The 17,969-nt window shown below is 33.5% G+C and overlaps 5 protein-coding genes across 5 annotated transcripts; 1 reads left to right on the top strand and 4 right to left on the bottom strand.

The window, feature by feature from the left end:
* Nucleotides 1-49: 49 nt before the first annotated feature.
* Nucleotides 50-1,979, bottom strand: Tsp_10066 (hypothetical protein). The gene is made up of 6 exons (XM_003373173.1): nt 1,946-1,979; nt 1,210-1,254; nt 962-1,023; nt 599-732; nt 272-366; nt 50-219 (listed from the first exon to the last, which is right to left on the bottom strand). Exons 1-6 carry the CDS (start codon nt 1,977-1,979, stop codon nt 50-52), a joined length of 540 nt encoding a protein of 179 aa, XP_003373221.1.
* Nucleotides 1,980-2,683: 704 nt separating this feature from the next.
* Tsp_10065 (putative tetratricopeptide protein) lies at nt 2,684-6,780 on the top strand. The gene is made up of 14 exons (XM_003373172.1): nt 2,684-2,756; nt 3,683-3,923; nt 3,992-4,181; nt 4,268-4,552; nt 4,618-4,834; nt 4,902-5,080; nt 5,166-5,318; nt 5,379-5,459; nt 5,556-5,683; nt 5,757-5,856; nt 5,917-6,036; nt 6,067-6,141; nt 6,232-6,398; nt 6,711-6,780. Exons 1-14 carry the CDS (start codon nt 2,684-2,686, stop codon nt 6,778-6,780), a joined length of 2,079 nt encoding a protein of 692 aa, XP_003373220.1.
* A 26-nt stretch (nt 6,781-6,806) lies between these two features.
* On the bottom strand, nt 6,807-9,206 carry Tsp_10064 (innexin unc-9). The gene is made up of 7 exons (XM_003373171.1): nt 9,138-9,206; nt 8,494-8,664; nt 8,090-8,284; nt 7,777-7,995; nt 7,380-7,679; nt 7,065-7,249; nt 6,807-6,918 (listed from the first exon to the last, which is right to left on the bottom strand). Exons 1-7 carry the CDS (start codon nt 9,204-9,206, stop codon nt 6,807-6,809), a joined length of 1,251 nt encoding a protein of 416 aa, XP_003373219.1.
* Nucleotides 9,207-10,519: 1,313 nt separating this feature from the next.
* Nucleotides 10,520-11,403, bottom strand: Tsp_10063 (hypothetical protein). The gene is made up of 2 exons (XM_003373170.1): nt 11,379-11,403; nt 10,520-11,049 (listed from the first exon to the last, which is right to left on the bottom strand). Exons 1-2 carry the CDS (start codon nt 11,401-11,403, stop codon nt 10,520-10,522), a joined length of 555 nt encoding a protein of 184 aa, XP_003373218.1.
* An 890-nt stretch (nt 11,404-12,293) lies between these two features.
* On the bottom strand, nt 12,294-14,862 carry Tsp_10062 (protein disulfide-isomerase A3). Its single transcript, XM_003373169.1, has 12 exons — nt 14,714-14,862; nt 14,279-14,366; nt 14,107-14,224; nt 13,916-14,023; nt 13,739-13,862; nt 13,561-13,674; nt 13,405-13,505; nt 13,137-13,335; nt 12,968-13,070; nt 12,685-12,810; nt 12,556-12,632; nt 12,294-12,482 (listed from the first exon to the last, which is right to left on the bottom strand). Exons 1-12 carry the CDS (start codon nt 14,851-14,853, stop codon nt 12,320-12,322), a joined length of 1,461 nt encoding a protein of 486 aa, XP_003373217.1. The 5' UTR covers nt 14,854-14,862; the 3' UTR covers nt 12,294-12,319.
* Between the last annotated feature and the right edge of the window lie 3,107 nt (nt 14,863-17,969).

Genomic DNA, 17,969 nt, shown 5'->3' with positions numbered 1-17,969 from the left:
GTCATATAGATACGTCGGTAATTTCGCAGGCTCATCTCCACGGACAATTTCAATGCCCACTAGAATTGCAAATTATTACCCCAACTCCAGTATATACGGTGGAAATTACCTTGAAAATTTCCGCAGCACCACGTTTGCTCTTTCTGACGATCGCATTGTTCAGACTCCAAATCAGTCTACAAAGTGACTCCCTTGTATGACCACGTGTCTGGGGGAGGGCTGAAAAACTTTTTTTTTCTCGATCAAGCAAATCAATACTAATCAATCAAACGCAATTCAATACCAAAGTGTGCGCAGCGGATTTGGAAAATATCGAAAAGCATATTTTCATGAAGCAAACTGGACAGAAAATCTAACACAGCATGCCTATGATGAAAACAACAAGAAAATTATTCTCAAAACACCACGAAAATTAAAAAGAAAAAAACAAAACACACTGTACTATGCACATAAACTTAATACGCTGTGCGTTTTACAACACTGTTATTTATCTGTAAAAACAAACTGACAATTTCATTTAATAAAATTTTTCTAACAAGAAGATACAAAAATTATATCCAGTTCTGAATAATGTCGCTGCAAACTCATACACACATACCTGTAAGAAACCAAATGCTCCATCAAGTACACTGTAGGCAGTATCATATCTCTTAACGCAACTGATGCCCAACGACTAGATATACCGTGAATATTTGGCATTGAGCTCGCAACGTATAAGAATCGTCTTATAATCTACATTGAACAATTATTATTAGCAATTCAACAGAGAACAAAGATACACGTTACCCTCAACTCTACTCTGCTATTCATTTCTGGTCAATTTTGCTAAAAAAACATCCATATAAAAGATCAATAAAAATACAAAGAAAAACCATCTTCCTTCCATAAGTTGTTGAAAATAAATTAAACTTATTGCTAACTTGTCCAGTATGGACAACTAACTTATTATGTATTAATTTACTTTTCGTAATAACAAAAACAGACTTATTTTAATAATTTTTCGTGCTAATATGTGACAGGAAACTTCAAAACAAAAAATCAGTATATATTATTCATCGCTACAATAGTCCTATAAATATCTTTGATAAACATGTTATCGTTTTAGAAATGATAACCTAATGAATTTCAATTAAGTACCTATACATGCTTTGATTAGTAAAAAATAAAACTGTCATAATCTGTGCAGACTTTTGGAAATGGAACACTTACTTATAAATGTCGCATCTGAATTATGTAAATTGTTTAGTTTAACATCTTAATTTAAAAAAATATAAATTATAAATACTTTTTTAGATTTAAAAACGTGAAAAAAGATTGATGATGCAAATTCCACGCAATTACATAAAAACAGTAGCTAATGAAGATATGAACAACTTTTCAGTTCACTATTATTTGTGGAAGCATGATTTGTTTAATGTAGAAACCACTGACAATACTGACTATATAAAATAGAATGAAATTGACAACTTTGAACCTAACCTAAAATGAGCTATATTTATTTTCAGAAAAAGCTAATCTACGCACTACGTTTCTGATATGTTGTATTTATTTGACAATTCTTCAGTTTGTCAACATGTTGAATTCTGATCAGATATGAATCAAATCAATTTCTTTTCAGCTAGAATCATATATGCATATTTAAATAGATAAAGCCTTACTTTTGTAAAAAAAATTACTTACTTATAAGAAAAAGTCTTTGCACACACAAAAAAGCGAAAATATTAATGCAGCTACAGTCATCAAAAAATCAAGTTCACTTTTCAAGTTAAAGTATTGAATTTATAAAAAACACATTTTTTAAATTTTTGGTTCATTAATAAATCTAAAATAATATCTGAATAAAATTTTTAAAGTTAATTTCATTGATATAAATACAGCAACAGCGATTGATTTTTTAATTCCTTTTTAATCATTATGCTGTAAATTTATCTTTAACTTATTATACTGTATTCGAAAAATTTATCACCTATTTGAATCATATTACATTTGATAAATAATTTTTAATAAAATTTGTATTGAAAATAAAATTCAATTGTGTTATAGTTTAACGTTTGCTTACATGTACCGAGTTAAGCAATGTGATTTTATAATTGCGTTATAATAAGTAAAATTCTTCAAGTTTTCATAATATTATGTAACTTTTGAAATAACATTTATTTTTTTATAAACTTTAGTAAATAACGAACCTGAACAAGAATTTGAAGTCTATTACGGAAGTGAATTTAAAATTTAAAATTACAAGGCTGATTTGTGCTAAACTAAGAATTTGCTTATTTAATATGCAATTCTGAATAACGTAGCGTGAACAAAACTCAGGGTGATAGAAAAAACAGCAATAAAATATCAAAATCTCAGTTTAAGTTATCCCTTAAAGTAGGTTACAGCTTTATTGAATTCATGGTTGATTCATTGTTTGTATTAAATTATGAAATTAATGAAAATTATTCATATTTTTAATGTTATTCCAATTTTATAATAATGAAAATAATAATATTTATTATAATTTCCGTTTTACTGTATTGAAATAAGACTTGGCAATCTTTAAAACATATTGTAGAATGACACATTATTAATGTGTTTTAACTTTGCGTAGAATCTGTTGTCAGATATGGAGGACATTAAAACTATACCGGTAATTTAGAATTTTTGTTCTATTAGTTGCTCATTTTGTCGTTTAAAGGAAATGGTGCACACTCTGTTGGAATACTACATGTACGACGATGCCATTGAAGCAGCAGAGTTTTTCCATTCCATTGGTAAATATTTTAAAAGTTCTTTTTTCTGAAAATTTGTTTTGAGGCATTTTTTCATGTGATGTAGCTTATTATCAGATTAGTGTGATTTTAATGGTTTGAGAACTTTGACAGGCGGGAAATTAGTTTTGAACTTGTTCATTTTTCAATAATCACTGAGCAGTACTTAATCTAGAAAGTTTTCTTCTTGTAAATAATTCAAAAAGGCATATTTTCTACAGCATTTTCTCGACAGCAATCAAGCGTTTGCTTATTTATTGTTTTCTTTGCAGTTCGTTTTGTTCATTTTTTTACATTTAAGAGCGTCAATTTACTTGAAGTATCCGTATTTTTCTGAACAGTTGTATTTCTCTTAATTTATCCTGTCGCATATTTGTAACTTCACACTCCACTTTATGCGAAGGTTAATTACAATTTCAATATGCAAGGGATTTTGTGGAAATTAGTTTTGTGAAACGTCATAACAAAGGTAATTGAATAGAACACATCAACTTCCGTGTTTCATTTTTCACGCTAAGTTATTTCATTGTTATTAAATATAGTTTTCTTTACGCCTACTATATTTGAAAATAGCTTTGTTTGTACGTTTAATACGCGAGTGTGTTTCAATTTTTTTGCCTTTAAGCGAAACTTTCATACAATTTCATTGTTTGAAAAAGTAACATTTACTTGAACAACAAATTGTTGCATTCACGCATGAATGAATTGCTGCGCTTATTGATTTTTAATGGCAGTTAAAAGAGATAAATTGTTTTTCCAGAGGAAGAATAAATATATACGATTAATGACAGATAATAAATAAATTTTCAATTTGTTCAGGGTGCGTTTCCATGTCTATTTTTTGAATTTTAATATTTTTGAAACTTGAAAAGTGATCCGTTGAAATTTTCACATTTGCTTATTTGTTTTTTTTTGGTGAATATTTTCAGATAAAACTGAAGATGCGCTGTTTTTGCTTGCGTCTTGTTATGTACGAGCCGGGAAATTTGATATGGCAATCAACTTGATAAATAGTAAATTGATAACTTCGACCAGGTTGAAATATTTGCTTGGTCGATGCTATTTTGCTAAGCAAGACAAATGGGATAAAGCGGTGATTGCTCTTTCCCAAGTCGCTGGAGATTCTAGCCTGATCGGTGCATTTGCGAGTTCCATGCTTGCTTTCATGCAGTGGTGAGTTCAGGATGTACTGTAAATGTTCATGATGATTTTTATTGTAATTTTTTTTATAACAACAGCAACAGATCGCAGCCGATGTCGGCGCTAAGCAATCACCGGAACGCGTTGAAGAAATGTCCATATTTGTTTACATCGCTTCGTGGCTTATTGCATTTGAGGCGTGATTTTCAACCAATCAATTTTTTTCCTTCAATTAAAAAAGAACGCACCCGACTCGACGATTTGCAACTTTTATGGAGAGCTGAAATGGTATTAATATTTTTTTGATTAAAATTTCCAAGACAGTTTTCAAATGCGAATACACAGTGCCGTGATTGTGGGTTTTTGTTGTTCAGATTGGTCAAGATCCGTTGTTTTCCCAACGATTGAAACTGAGCACAATTCCATATTCAATGCTTATTCCTCGTTGTGAATTCGATATTTCTGATGAAGAAGAAGAAGAAGAAGAAAGTGATATGGAATGTTCACCACCGAAATATGTATCTCCATGGCGTCAGTTGAAGCCGGCGAATCTTTGTTCCGGCCGACATGGTGGAAAAGGCAGGAAGAAACGAAAAACTACATCACGCAAGGTCCGTTACACTCTAGAACAAGTTGTTGATCCGTTGGTTGTAAGGGAGGTTTGTATTATTACTAAATTTGGCTTGTTTATTTGTGATATGGTAATTTGTTGTGCAATTTCAAGAATTCAAACAATACAAAAGATGTCAATCCACCAACGGAAGATTTGAGCAATGCAAATAATAGCGTGCGAACGCAGAGTCCGTCGAAATTGAAAAAAGAAGCACCGAAGCCGTTTGTGCTTGTATGTTCTGAGCTGTCCACATTAATTAAGGCTTCTTTATCTGACGAGATGCGCAGAAATGTGATTGAAAACTGTGAAAAAAAGAAATTGCATTACGGTATTTTTGTTTTATTCTATTACTTTACGTATAATAATAATAATAATAATTATTATTATTATTGCAGACATCCGTTTGTTAGCTGAAACATATTGTCTGGTGATGGAGATTGAAGTTGCTTTGGCTAATTATCATTTCGAAGAGGCTCACAACAGATATTACAAATTGCGACGTGAGCTACGAATTTGTCCTGCGGCGTTGCGAGCAGTCGCGAGAACATATTTAGAAGAGTCGAATTACAAAGAGGTTTCTTGTCATTTATTTATATGATATTTTGCAGTTTGTTTTTCTTTTGAACTTTTTTTTTGTGCGTTTCTTTTACTATTTTTAGGCTGTTTACTATTATGAAATGTATCATCGTGAGTATCCGCATTTGACGGATGATATTGATTATTACAGTACTGCATTGTGGTATTTGCGTCGAGAATCAAGCATTGCATTCTTGTGTTGTGATATGCTTAATACAGCCTATGATGATCCACATGTAATATTAATTTTATTTTAACATATCTATTCCATTTTCAATTTTGTCTTTTCTCTTAAGACATGGGCAGTGCTTGGAAATGCATGCAGCTTAAAAAAACGTCATGAATTGGCAATTCAGTGTCTTGAACGCGCATTAGAAGTATGCATTGTTCCATTTTTTTTCTTTGCATGTGATTTAAATTGTTGTTGTTTTCTTTTATCTCTATTCATAAAATATGTTTTATTTCAATTTTAGCTAGACAAGCATTATTTCTATGGACACATACTGCTTGGTCACGAATGGTCAGCTTTGGACGATACTGATCAAGCTGATCACTATTTCAAAGAAGCTTTGAGACTCCGTCCACGGCATCACTCTCCTTGGTTCGCATAATATTTGTTTTATCTTCGATTTAATAATAATTTTGTCTGTGCATAATTTGAATGGATATTGCAGGTTTTCCTTAGGTTATGTTGCCTTCAGATCGCAAGACATGGAAAACGCCGAGGCATATTTGCTTCGTTCGTTGAGTCTCAACCCAAAATCTCCGTCCATTGTTTGTTATTTGAGCTTAGTAAGAATTGTGTGATTATTATTGTTGTTGTTACGGTTTTAGCAGTTGATAAGCTTGTTGAAGGTGTTAGAAGCTCGTGGTAGAAAGAGAATGGCAGGACAAATTTTGAATTATACTTTGAAAATTGCACCGAATAATACATTTTGTCGTTTTACAAGAGCGGTGTTTTACATGTCTATGAGAAAGTTCAAGATGGCCCAGAAAGAACTGATGGATTTGAAACGTATAATACCCAGTGAACCGATAGTCTACTTTTTGCTTGGCAGAGTAAGGGGATCAGTTTTGCTAAAGCGTATAGAATGCAGCGAAATATTTTTCCCACGACAGAAGTGTAAAAAAATCATTTTTATTCTGTAGGTTTACAAAGAAATGAATGAACCGCACAGTGCTATGGTAAACTTTGCACATGCTGTAACGTTGGATCCGAATTTAGAACAGCTGCAAGTTATGGCTCAACAGAATTCGAGAGAACATCGATTTTCCATCATGAGTTTGGAAGGTATAATTCAGCCTTGCCGAAGCCGGTTGTAACTATGCTGTGCTGTTGATTTTGAAAATGAAATTTCCCACAGAACATCATCAATCAAACAGCATTTCAATGAGTACATTCTGTGAATTCTGTAGTGCGTTTTTAATCATATTTGTTCTTTCTGTCCTATATATGTATGTATTCTGATATTCTATCATATCATATCTGTTATTTTAAATAGTGTCCTTAATTATAATTGTTCTTGTTCATTTTTTCTGTGATGATTTATTTATTTATTTATTGACAAAACACTTTATGCGTTGTAATGAATAAGCACAATTTTATCTATGGTGTTTCAATGATATAGTCTAAATTTTCCGTGTGTTGATCATGATGATGATGATCAAGCTTACTACTGTCTGATTGTTGACTGGTGATTCACGAGTCTTCGTATTCATCATAATCACAAATGCACGTTTAAAATGTTTTCCACCACCGACGACCGACTAACAGGAAACTGCGTACGAATCACACATATTTTATCGTTGATGACACACATCATATCGTTGTTATCGCTGGAACGGATGGAAAATACGTCGAAAAATCGACGGTCCTTCCCAGAAGCCGCTATAGAGATGAAATTATGAAAGTAGTTTTCTTGTTTGTTTGTTTTTTTGCAGAGAATGAAAACCGATTGAATATTAAAATTGAATTGACTTACTTGACATGCAAACGCCAGTATATCTGTGGCATGAGCTTCGTAGCAACGTAGAAAAGCGTGTGACGTTCTTTGTTCTGATTAATAGGCAGCGTTTCTAGCAATTTGCCGTCGTAGCCAAATTCGGCCATAACGACCGTATTGTGACTTGTAATCAACGGGCACGATGTGTAACCATTGTACAGTATCTGGAATTGGTGGGAGCCAAAAATTTGAAAATGGACTGTATACAATAGAACAACAAGTGCAAAGTGACAACCTGCTTGTTAACGTCTTGATTGTTGATCAGGGCTCCAATTCGACGTCTCAACACTTTACCTTGGGAAGCTGTGAATGTAAATTTGAATGTGATTGGGATTGGGATCGTGGAAAATGGGATTCATTGGTGATGGTCATCGACCAGCAAGATCGTGACGAGAAATGAAGCTTACTTATGGCTGCCAAAGTTTTCGACGTGGGCAAATTTGCGCAGTCACCAATGCCGAATATGTTCGGATATTTCTTGTGCTGCAGCGTGTACGGATCGACGTTCAAATAGCCGGCAGAGTCGACGAGTTCAGTGCACATGCGCAAATTGTCGGGCGCTGAGAACGGCGGTGCGACGTGCAGAAAATCGTACTAAAAATTTAAAAATAGTAAAACAACAACGCAGATGATGTGCAAACAACAACGATATATATATATTCAACTGGTGCAAAACTGTGGAAAATGTTACCGGAAAGTCTTGGATTTTTTCCACATCCTCGTTGGAAGATTTCACTCTGAATTTGGCAATTCGATTTTTCCAATCAACTTCGACGAGGTCGTGGAAATAGTTAACATGTATGCCTTTGCGTTCGGCGACTTTTACCATCGTCTTCGCGTACACTGGAACGCTGAACATCACGCCCAACGCGTTGTTGTACTGGACGTGGTACTGGTCCCGTCGTCCGGTCTGTCAATGAATATGCAAATTTTACATTTAAGCCAACAGATTGCCAGGCGTAGGCGGAATTATGCAAAAACAAAAATCACAAGCTGGGACGTACGTTTCGAAACAATTCTTCCGTCAAGTACATGATTTTCTGCGGCGCTCCGGCGCATTTAATCGGCGTGCTTGGAAACGTGAAAAGCGCGTTACCCTTTTGCAAGCGCTTGGCAGATTCGTACGTTTTCACCGACCCTTCACCGTAATAAATTGAACAAACGCCCGGTGTTTCCAATGCTTGCGTCAATCCTTTGACCTGAAATTGGCATCATTATATAATTAATAAATAAATATGGAAATTTGTTTTGTTTTTTAAAATATTAAATTTACCATATCAAGTCTGGGCGTTATTCCCATCGCTACAACCAAATAGTCGTATTTGATCTAAACATATCGACACACATACATACACACACAAATGCCGACGTGGAATGTTGAAAACAATGAACACTGGTGAAAATTTACCTCTTTTTCAGTCTGCGTTATGACATAATTCTTTTCAGGAACAAACGTTTTCAAATGATCCGGGATCCAGGTACAGTTATTGTGGAAAAGGTGGCCCATCGGTTTGCTCGCCTTGTCCAAGCGATTCAAACCACCTCCAACAAGAGTCCACAGAGGTTGGAATGAATGCATCTGCAAAATTCCACTCTTTCACATCAATTATGACGGCTGTATTAATTGTAAAAATGTGAAATGATAAAAAAAACTGATGAAAAAATTTTTTTGATCAAATTGATCAATGTCCTAAATCAACGAAACGTACAATTGTACTGGTGCAGTTGTACAAGTTTTACACTTTCTTTGTCCTAAAAATGTGCAACACTGACAGATTCAATTGAAATGATTGAAATGGAAATTTATCATGTAAATCCTGGTAAAATAATATTTTGAAAAAAATATTCATCTCTAAACTTTCCACCGAAAATGCATAATAATTATGATGGTGTAAAATTGACGAAATTTCTTCGTTCTTTTCAAAGAAGTGAATAGTTGTTTACACTGCCATAGCTGTACTTGGACAAACACAATGAAGCACATCACACAATGGGTGTAAATGAAAAATTTTCTCCTGCCAACGCAACATCGTCCCATACGGAAAAGCTTACTTGACTGGATTCAACGACGCCCACTCTGCCAGGGCCAAGTTTTCTCGAAAAATATGCCGACAATGCCATGCCAGCACTTCCGCCTCCAATTATAAGCAGTTGGTAACTTTGTTTTGGATCGTCTATTGTATACAATTGTGATTATTTGTGGAAATAAGTGAAATCAACAAGTCAACCGTACCGCATGTTTTGCACGTAGAGTAAAGTTTGGATGGATGGCAGAAAAAGCCGCTGCAATATTTCGGCACAACAGCACGTGTAAAAGGGAGCATTATTCAGACAAAATGCCGAACAATAGAATGCGTTGAAGAGTTCAACTGTTGCCAGTATACGACCAAAGATTACGCTTTACTGAACTTGCGATCAAGCGATTCGAAACACAACTCTCGCTAGAAAGACAGACACCAGTCAACGCGCGCGAACAGAAGAATAAAATTCTAACATCTGGCAGCACGCTAATTGTAAACAAGCTACTGACGTGCATGTAACTGTGCAGACATGTAAATAGTGCAGAAATTTTCCGCATAAAATGCATTTGAACTTGATTCACTAGAAACACGTCACAAACTTCGTTGTTATAATCGCAGAAAAAAAACAAATAAAAAATGTTCAATAAAATTTGTACTTGATTTCTTGTTAACATACTGTAAAATCTTTTAAAGATATTTTTTTGCACTTTTTGAGTGTGTTGAAAGTGATTTTTCGATAGAATTGAATCCATTTTGAGATTGCTTTGATCTAAACTTACAGAACAAAGTCTGTCATTGTGTACAATGAAATGACCGGAAAAATTGTCCATTTCAAAGCAGAACAACGTCGTAAACATTCAGTTTATACGGCGGCATTGTTCTTCGAGTCGACCTTGAAAAACTAGAACAGAGAAGCTTCCTTGTAAACGGGAAATGAACTTTTTTTTGAAAAAAAACATATTAAAAAATGGAAGATCAATCAGTCAGTTGGCTTTGAAGTTGTGCAAAATTGTTGGCGTGCTAATTCCCGGAAGCAAAAAAAAAACTGTTTCCCGTCAGTTGTTTTTGGAAAAGTTGCGCAAAAGTGAACACTTGTTCGTTTGATGAATTGCAAATATTTGGCCAGCAGATGCGAAATTGTGGAAAAAATCGACTTTTCCAAGTGCAGGTTGTGCAAAGAAAAACAACAAGATACTTACTGGAAGCAATTTGTCAAATTAATTTCGACTGTTTATTTGTTGAGCATTGATTAAATCATTATTGTGCGATGACAACTTTCAATTTGCGGTGAGACAATTCATGTGGATAAAATTTATTGTTCCCCAAAAGTGGGAATAAAATTATAAAAATTAATCAAAAGAGAGAGAGAGAGAGAGAGAGAGAGAGAGAGAGATGTGTAAAAAACTGAACTGGTCACGCCACTTCTTTGGTTAGAACGTCTTCGGGAACTTTTTCCAATGACAAGTGACGTTGACGATGGGACTTTTCAACGGTGAAGTGACCAATCAGCGTTGCACAGCATGCGGAATCACTGTCCACGCGTGGTTCCGTGACCAAATGATGACCACTGTCGGTCAGAGGAAGATTTTCCAATCCGTCGCTGCATGGCAACGAAACACTCCTGCCAGTGTCGAGTTTTGAACGACAAGCATCGACGTTGCCAAAAGCGGATGTTGGCATCAGTAAGCCGGGCTGACGTTGTGGAGCAGGGTCGAAATTTTCGCCGAAGAAAGTAGCCTTCGGTGCGGTCGGTGACAACCAAGGCGCAGGCGTGGGCGGTCGAACTTGGTTCAACTCGCATCTGATCAGCGAATGGATGCGCAGATGATGGTCAAGGAAACGGTTCTCGGTGTTGATTTGGCCGCTGCTTCTGACGCTGAACGTTCGGTCACCGACCAACGCAGCTCCGCGCTCTTTGTTCCACGTCGTCCGTTCATTTTCTACTGTAACATTTAAATACAACTTACTGTCATCAAATCCAATACAAAACTTGTCAAATTTACAAATAACATTAATAGCAATAAAACAAACAGTAAAGCTGAAAACAAGAACAACCTGACAATAACAACATTCAACAGTGAATGTCATGACAATTCAGGCGTTTTTTCCATTTTTTGTTATTTTCGTACCAAAATTATTCGCTACATCGTTGTTGCATATAAAACCAACAAACAAAAACAAAAAATAAAAACAAAATAGGCGCTAAATGAAATATTTAATTCCTACGATCTGTACGATATGACAATACGTGCAAACCTATTCTCGTGCTTACTTGAATTTAGCTTCCGAAAAGCCATCTTGTAGTAAATGATAAAAAGAAAAGTTGCTAAATTGTACAGTAGCTGATGTTCTTCTCAACTTTATCGCGAACTGATAAAAGTTGTAACAAATTATGCAAATGCAACGGCGTTGCGATCAATTTTGCATAAATTAATTCATCCGTGCGAAAATGCCGACGGCCAACTTCTGCGTTCGCTTTAGGTTTCAATGCATTACTGTCACAATTTAACAGCATTCACTATTTTTATTGTCACATCAAATTTTGCTCAATTAAACTAAAATATTGCAAATTCAAAAACAAATTTCATCACCAACTCGATTACAGTAATTAATTCATTAGTTAATTTTCGTTCCCACCATTTTGTGGAAATTTTTTAAATTAGTAAACTATTTAAAATATTTCATATTTCAGAATAATTTTAATATTACTGATACTTTTCATATAGTACAGTACAAATAATCGAAATTAAGTACAAATAGCAAACAGATGCATTGGGCACTGTGCGATCGTTTTACGCCACTTTACACGTATTTTAATGTTTTGCTAGTTTTGTTTGTAATTCGTTAAATTATTATTCATATTTTCTTTTCTTTACTGTAAAGTGTGATTTCCATTATTTTTTTTCATCATTTCTAAAGAATTGCATTTACACTGCTGCGTTTTCACGCGGCAGATACAGCTTGACCATTGAGAGTACAATCAACTCATCGCGTTTATCAATGTAATTAACGCTTTCTACATTCGTTTGATTTGATTGTGTTTAAATTTCAATAACAAACAACAAGAAATAAGTAAACATTTAATCCCAGTTTCTATTAAAGCACACTGTAGATGTAAATGTAAACCAAGTGATTAATTAACAATTTATTCTAGTAGTAACAAAAAAAAACAAATAATATATCTTCTACCTTTAATAAAATATTATTAAAGGATTACAATTCTTCTTTTCTAGGTTTTCCATTACGGTCCCATCCTTTCAATTCATTTGTAGCATGACGAGCAATGTATTTGATGAAATCATCCAATGTACGACCGCCGGTATAGCTCTGCGGTTTGTCCTTGGCATTTCGTGGCACCCAATACAAAGTCGGAAATCTACAAAACATATATGTACATATGTGAACGAAAAATGATATTAAAAAATGACAACAGCCAAAAAAGTACACACCCGTGAACCTCGAAATTATCGGGAATATCATTTGCAGTAGCGTCAATCTTCGCAATCAAAACATCTTCATTTTCCATCTAAAAAACAGCACACATTGTACATTTTGCACCGCAAATCATTATTACTTACTTTTATGCCGAGTTGATCGTAAATTGGAGCCAAGTTTTTGCAATGGCCACACCAAGGTGCATAGAATTCCAGCAATATATCTTTGTCTTGTTTCATAAAATCGTCGAATGTTTTCGCTACAACAACCTATAAAACTTTCACCTTCAACCGCATGAAAACTATCTAATCTAATTTAAATTTATACAGTAAACAAGCTTCGCTAAATATAAAAAAAACGTTACATATCAACTTCAAAATTGGCGTAAATTGAAAAAAAACCGCATACACGTAAATGTTACATTACCTTGACCGGATTGTCATTTGTTTCAGGAATGGGTTCCGACTTGATGCTGGGTTCCAACTTTCCTGCCAAGAAGTTTTCCACAAAGGTTTTCAAGTTTTCAACACTGAAACCAAAAATAGGATTGAATAAAATGGAACGTTAAAAAATCAATAAACTCCAATTGACAAACCTGAATTCATCTTTCATCACATATTTGCGTTTATCTTTGTCAAGGACAGCAACTATCATATTTTGCTTGTCTACATCGTCACTCAAACCAAAGCTTTCAATTTCTCCGGCAAATTCATCTTTGTTCGAGATGGAAAATGTCAGTTTGCGCTTGAACTCTTTCGCTACCTTCATTATTCGATTACGAAAATAATTTGTACCTAAAAATTATCTTACTGTCAATATGATGCAATTACTTTTAAAAATAAATAAGACAAAACGGAATTCACCTTTTGGGTTACGCTCGTAATCAACATCGTAATAAGCAATCAACAATGGCTTAGCAAATGAGCCAGCGTTGTCAACTTGACGATGTCCACAAAGGCCATATCTAAACAATCATATGTTTAAATGTGTAAAAAATATTTTTTAAACTGTTTATGTACATTTCAGAGTTCAGAAATTTTTTGATACGATCTGAATCAAAATTTCCTTCGTAAACTACTTTGCTGTCTTCGAATTTGTTGTGATATTTCTTGGGAACAAAAACGATAATATCGCTACAAAAAAAACAATATAGGTTAACAAATGTCAACCACCAAACGTGACCAAAGTGAAGCTCACTCGCTGACGCTGTGCTCTTTCAAAATCTCCTTGTTTGAAGTATGACCAAAGCGGAATTTCGTTCTTTCCAAATCAGCAACTTTCAAGAAAGAATCTTTCAATTTTGATTCCTTTTCAAAAAAGCCTATAAATAAAAAATGTAGAAAAATAAAACGTCAACAAAGCAAAGCTGCTCACCAACTACGGTAAATTCCTTTGAGTCGATAAACTTTTTAAAATCATCAGCTGTCTTCAACTCTTTTGAACTGGGGCCGACCATACCACCCATATGCTTGTAAATTCCATCTAAATTTTATTTAAGTTAACAGAAAGGAAAAAAAGAATCAACATGAAGATTTCTCATTATAACGAGAAACACTTCCACGTACTAGCTTCACGGGGACCATCGTAATCGCTCACATAGCTGCCTTTGCGGAAAATTTTCAACGTTGGAAACCCACGCACGTTTTGCGTCTCGCAAAGAACTTTATTCGCATCGCAGTCAACCTTAATTAATAACAGATAAACAATTGATAATGAAAAATACATTGACTAACTAACTTTAGCAAGAGGAACTGGAGTATCCGCATTTTTTAAAAGAGTAGCCGCTTTTTCGTATTCAGGAGCCAATCGTTTGCAGTGACCACACCTAACAATACAGTCAAATAAATTACAAAGTTTTCCATAAACTTCACTAAGCCACATCAAAGAGAAAAACTAATAACTGAAAATAATAAGCTATCATCAATTAAACAACAATTTTGAATTAAAAATGGCAATTTTCCAAACCGAAACAATTCTATTCTAGAACTTTATATAATATAGAAAAGAAAAAAATTTTATTATTCTAAGTATTATTCTTAAAACAAACATATATACTGACAAAGGGAAAAAATCAACTGAAACTTTCTAAATGATAAAAACCGTGTAAAATCACAGTGTAATTCTCATATTCTAACTACGAACACAGTCAGACAAGTGAACAACATATCTTACCATGGAGCGTAAAATTCGACCAAAATGAGATCATACTGCTTTATTCGTTCATCAAAGGTGCTATCGGTGAATTCAAGAACGTCACTACCAAGTAGTCCAGTGGAGAAAAGTAAACACAAAAAGCACGCCAAATACATCATTCAAACAGAGTACCAAACACGCACTCAAAAGACCACGTAGCAAAAGCAAGACCAAAGACAAAGTAATAAAAGAGAAACTAAAACTAAGCACAAATAAGACAGATTAAAAATTGCTGACATGGCATTTTCTGATTGGTCAATTAAAAGATGACTAGTTAGAAAATTTTGTTCCTGAATTTTATATTACTATATACAGTATGGCAATTTTTCAAACATTTAAAGATATATAATTAAATTTGAAAATAATTTATATTCCAATCATGTGACATTGTATAAATACAATTTTTGTTAATTCGAATAAATTGATGATTTACTTAAACATCAGTATATTCTGTAACTTACAAAATTTTGAAACTGAGAATATAATAAAATTAAGAATAAATTCTAAATGTAAAAATCTTAAAATTTTATACTATTTCTCTGTGTCCTGTCTGTATAGTGAATCTGTTCCATCACTTTCTTGAAAGTTAATTACTAAAATTCAGAAAAGCATATAAAAGTGGAGAAAAGATGATGGAAATGAACAATTTTTATTGATAGAAAAACATTATTAAATAATTCTATACTATTTTTTTATCAAATGTGAAATATAATTTTAGTGATGAGATTGAATAAATTAAGCAGTTTATGAATGAAAAGCTTTTATAAAAAAATGTATTTTTAAACGTCTTTCATAATCAACAGCTATATATGATAATAAATTTTGAAATTATCGTCATTATCAAACTGTTGAAACACATGGTCATTTTGAATGAAATTAAATTGCATATGACAACTTTTTAAATAATATATTAGTAATAATTTCATATGATGAAGAAATCAAACAACCGATGAGCATCAAAATGACAGTTGTACTTGGTGAAAATGACTTTACTACAGTTTATAATTATATAACAAATACCTGTAAGATAATAATCTAATAATCTGCTAAATAAGTATTTGATGCCTTCATAATTAAGAATTTGAACTCGCAGCTTTATTTCATTATATCTACTGTAATACTCAGAGAGTTATTACATTTTTGTGCGGATAGCAATGTTTTTTTGTAAAAATTTAAATAAATTGATTAATACAGCAAAAACGAACGATTCTTATTATAATGACATTTTTTAAAACGTAATTTCATTCAAATTTTATTATTTTACTATATTCAAGTGAAACTGAAATGTTTTAACAAATCCAAAAAATAAATAACTTCTGTTGCTATAAGAAATATTTTAAATTAATATAGTTGATTTGAAAACTTTCAAGCAATTAAACAAAACCTAATAGCTGAGAGAATTCACGGAATTAATGTGCAATCTGATTCATCAGTTCTGATTTTTGATTGCGACTCTAAATCTGCGTGACTCTGCTTTCGTCACTTCTGTCTGTCCGTCGTCTGTGCGGCGTTGCGTTTTTCCCTCCGCTTTTACGCTGTTGCTGCTGATTAGCGCATGTTACGTTTCAAGCACTTCCATCAATTTTCAAAATTTAATATTATGCGATTATAATTATTAAATATTACAAGACGATGTTGAAGAAGCATGTAGAAGAAAGCTGTCTGGCTTGATCAGCAACGATGCACCGAAATAGTTGAATTATTGATCTGAATGCGTAGGACCGGTGGCATTGAAAATTTTTGAAGCCAGGTAATTATTTTGTCATTCATATTTTAATATAAACTTTTATTCTTTACGAACGTATGTTTTATAAACCAATTTTTCCCTTGGATGATGTGAAAATTTTATGCTTTCGTCGTTAGATATATGCTGCATATGTTGCAGTTCGCCATGATACAATGAATGTAAGATATACTATTTTAGGCTGCGGTCCATCTCATTTTGAAAACGTTAATATCTGATTATGAAGAACTGGTTGAAAATTATTTTTATTAAAAAAAGGTAATTTAGCATTGAAATTTAGTGCAGTTTTATTCCCAGTCATATAACGCTGCCTGAAGATTATTTATCAAATATGCAAATTAATATTTCATTAAATGGCTATTTTAGCAGTAACGACGCGTGTTGGCTTTGCTGACGTGGCTTACTGCAGCGACAGATGATGTTCACTTAGTGAGTTGCATTTGGGGCAAATTGCAGGTTAACGGTGTGCTGTGGCTGAACATTTGCCTTTTTGCTATAAAGATGGTCAGTCATTCTTGATGGATATAGCTATTTTTCGTTTATTTAATTTTTATTTAAGGAAAGTGATTCATCACATTTTTGCACTGCAGAAAAACAAGATAAGCCAGAATTATAATAAACATTTAAGTTTGGTGAGTTGCATTTTTATGATTAGATCGTCATTGATTGAAAATATGACGAAATGAATATAACGTAACCTGAACTTTAAATTATACACATACAAATACATATACACATGCATATATATGTGAGATTTATCTAATATATCTTAATATTTCATGATATTGGCCATTCTAATTTTAATTTTATAAGTCAAATGTTAAGATGAGGTGTAAAATAATTTTTATAAAGAAAATGTAATTTAGCATTGACGTTTAATTCGGTTAAGCTAGTCCGAATAACGCACCGTGCGGGTTGTTTTTCAAACATGCAAATCAAGTTTATGATGAAGCGTCAAATATGTAAAGCAAGCTTTTGCCTGCAAATTGTTCACTTAAAATTAGCTTCATTTGAGCTACTTGGTTTTCTGACCTAAGAAAAATTTTCAGACATACGTAGGTGGCGTTTTGGTTAAAGTCAACTTTTTTATTTATGGCGTTTTTTGGCCCAATAATTTAGATTTTGGACTGGATTTTTTAATGTCCCAGGGCCTTTTTTTAAATTTTTTAAATACTTGTTTTCCCAAAGGGGAAAATTTTAACCGTGCATTTTCCTCCGGCCCCTATTGTTTCGGGGGGGGGAAAAAAAATTCCTCTCTTTTTTTAAATCCAACCCCACAAAAACCCGTTTCTACCCCGCTTTTGCAAATACTATCCCTTATAACCGCCTTATCCACATGGGGGGGGCGGTTGGTTGTTTTAATTTCCGGGGCCTTTGGGACCTCCCTTAAACCTCTCCCCGAATTCCTTAAGGGGCTTAAATTACCCGCCCGAGGGCCTTTTCCAATTTTACAAAAAAAATCCCCCTTTTCCGGCCTATTTTTTTAAAAAA

The sequence above is a fragment of the Trichinella spiralis genome (genome assembly GCF_000181795.1).
Source record: "Trichinella spiralis strain ISS 195 chromosome Unknown Scfld6, whole genome shotgun sequence".
Classification (NCBI taxonomy): Eukaryota; Metazoa; Nematoda; class Enoplea; order Trichinellida; family Trichinellidae; genus Trichinella; species Trichinella spiralis.
The sequence above is the reverse complement of the archived record's forward strand: the minus strand, read 5'-3'. Positions and strand labels throughout refer to the sequence as shown.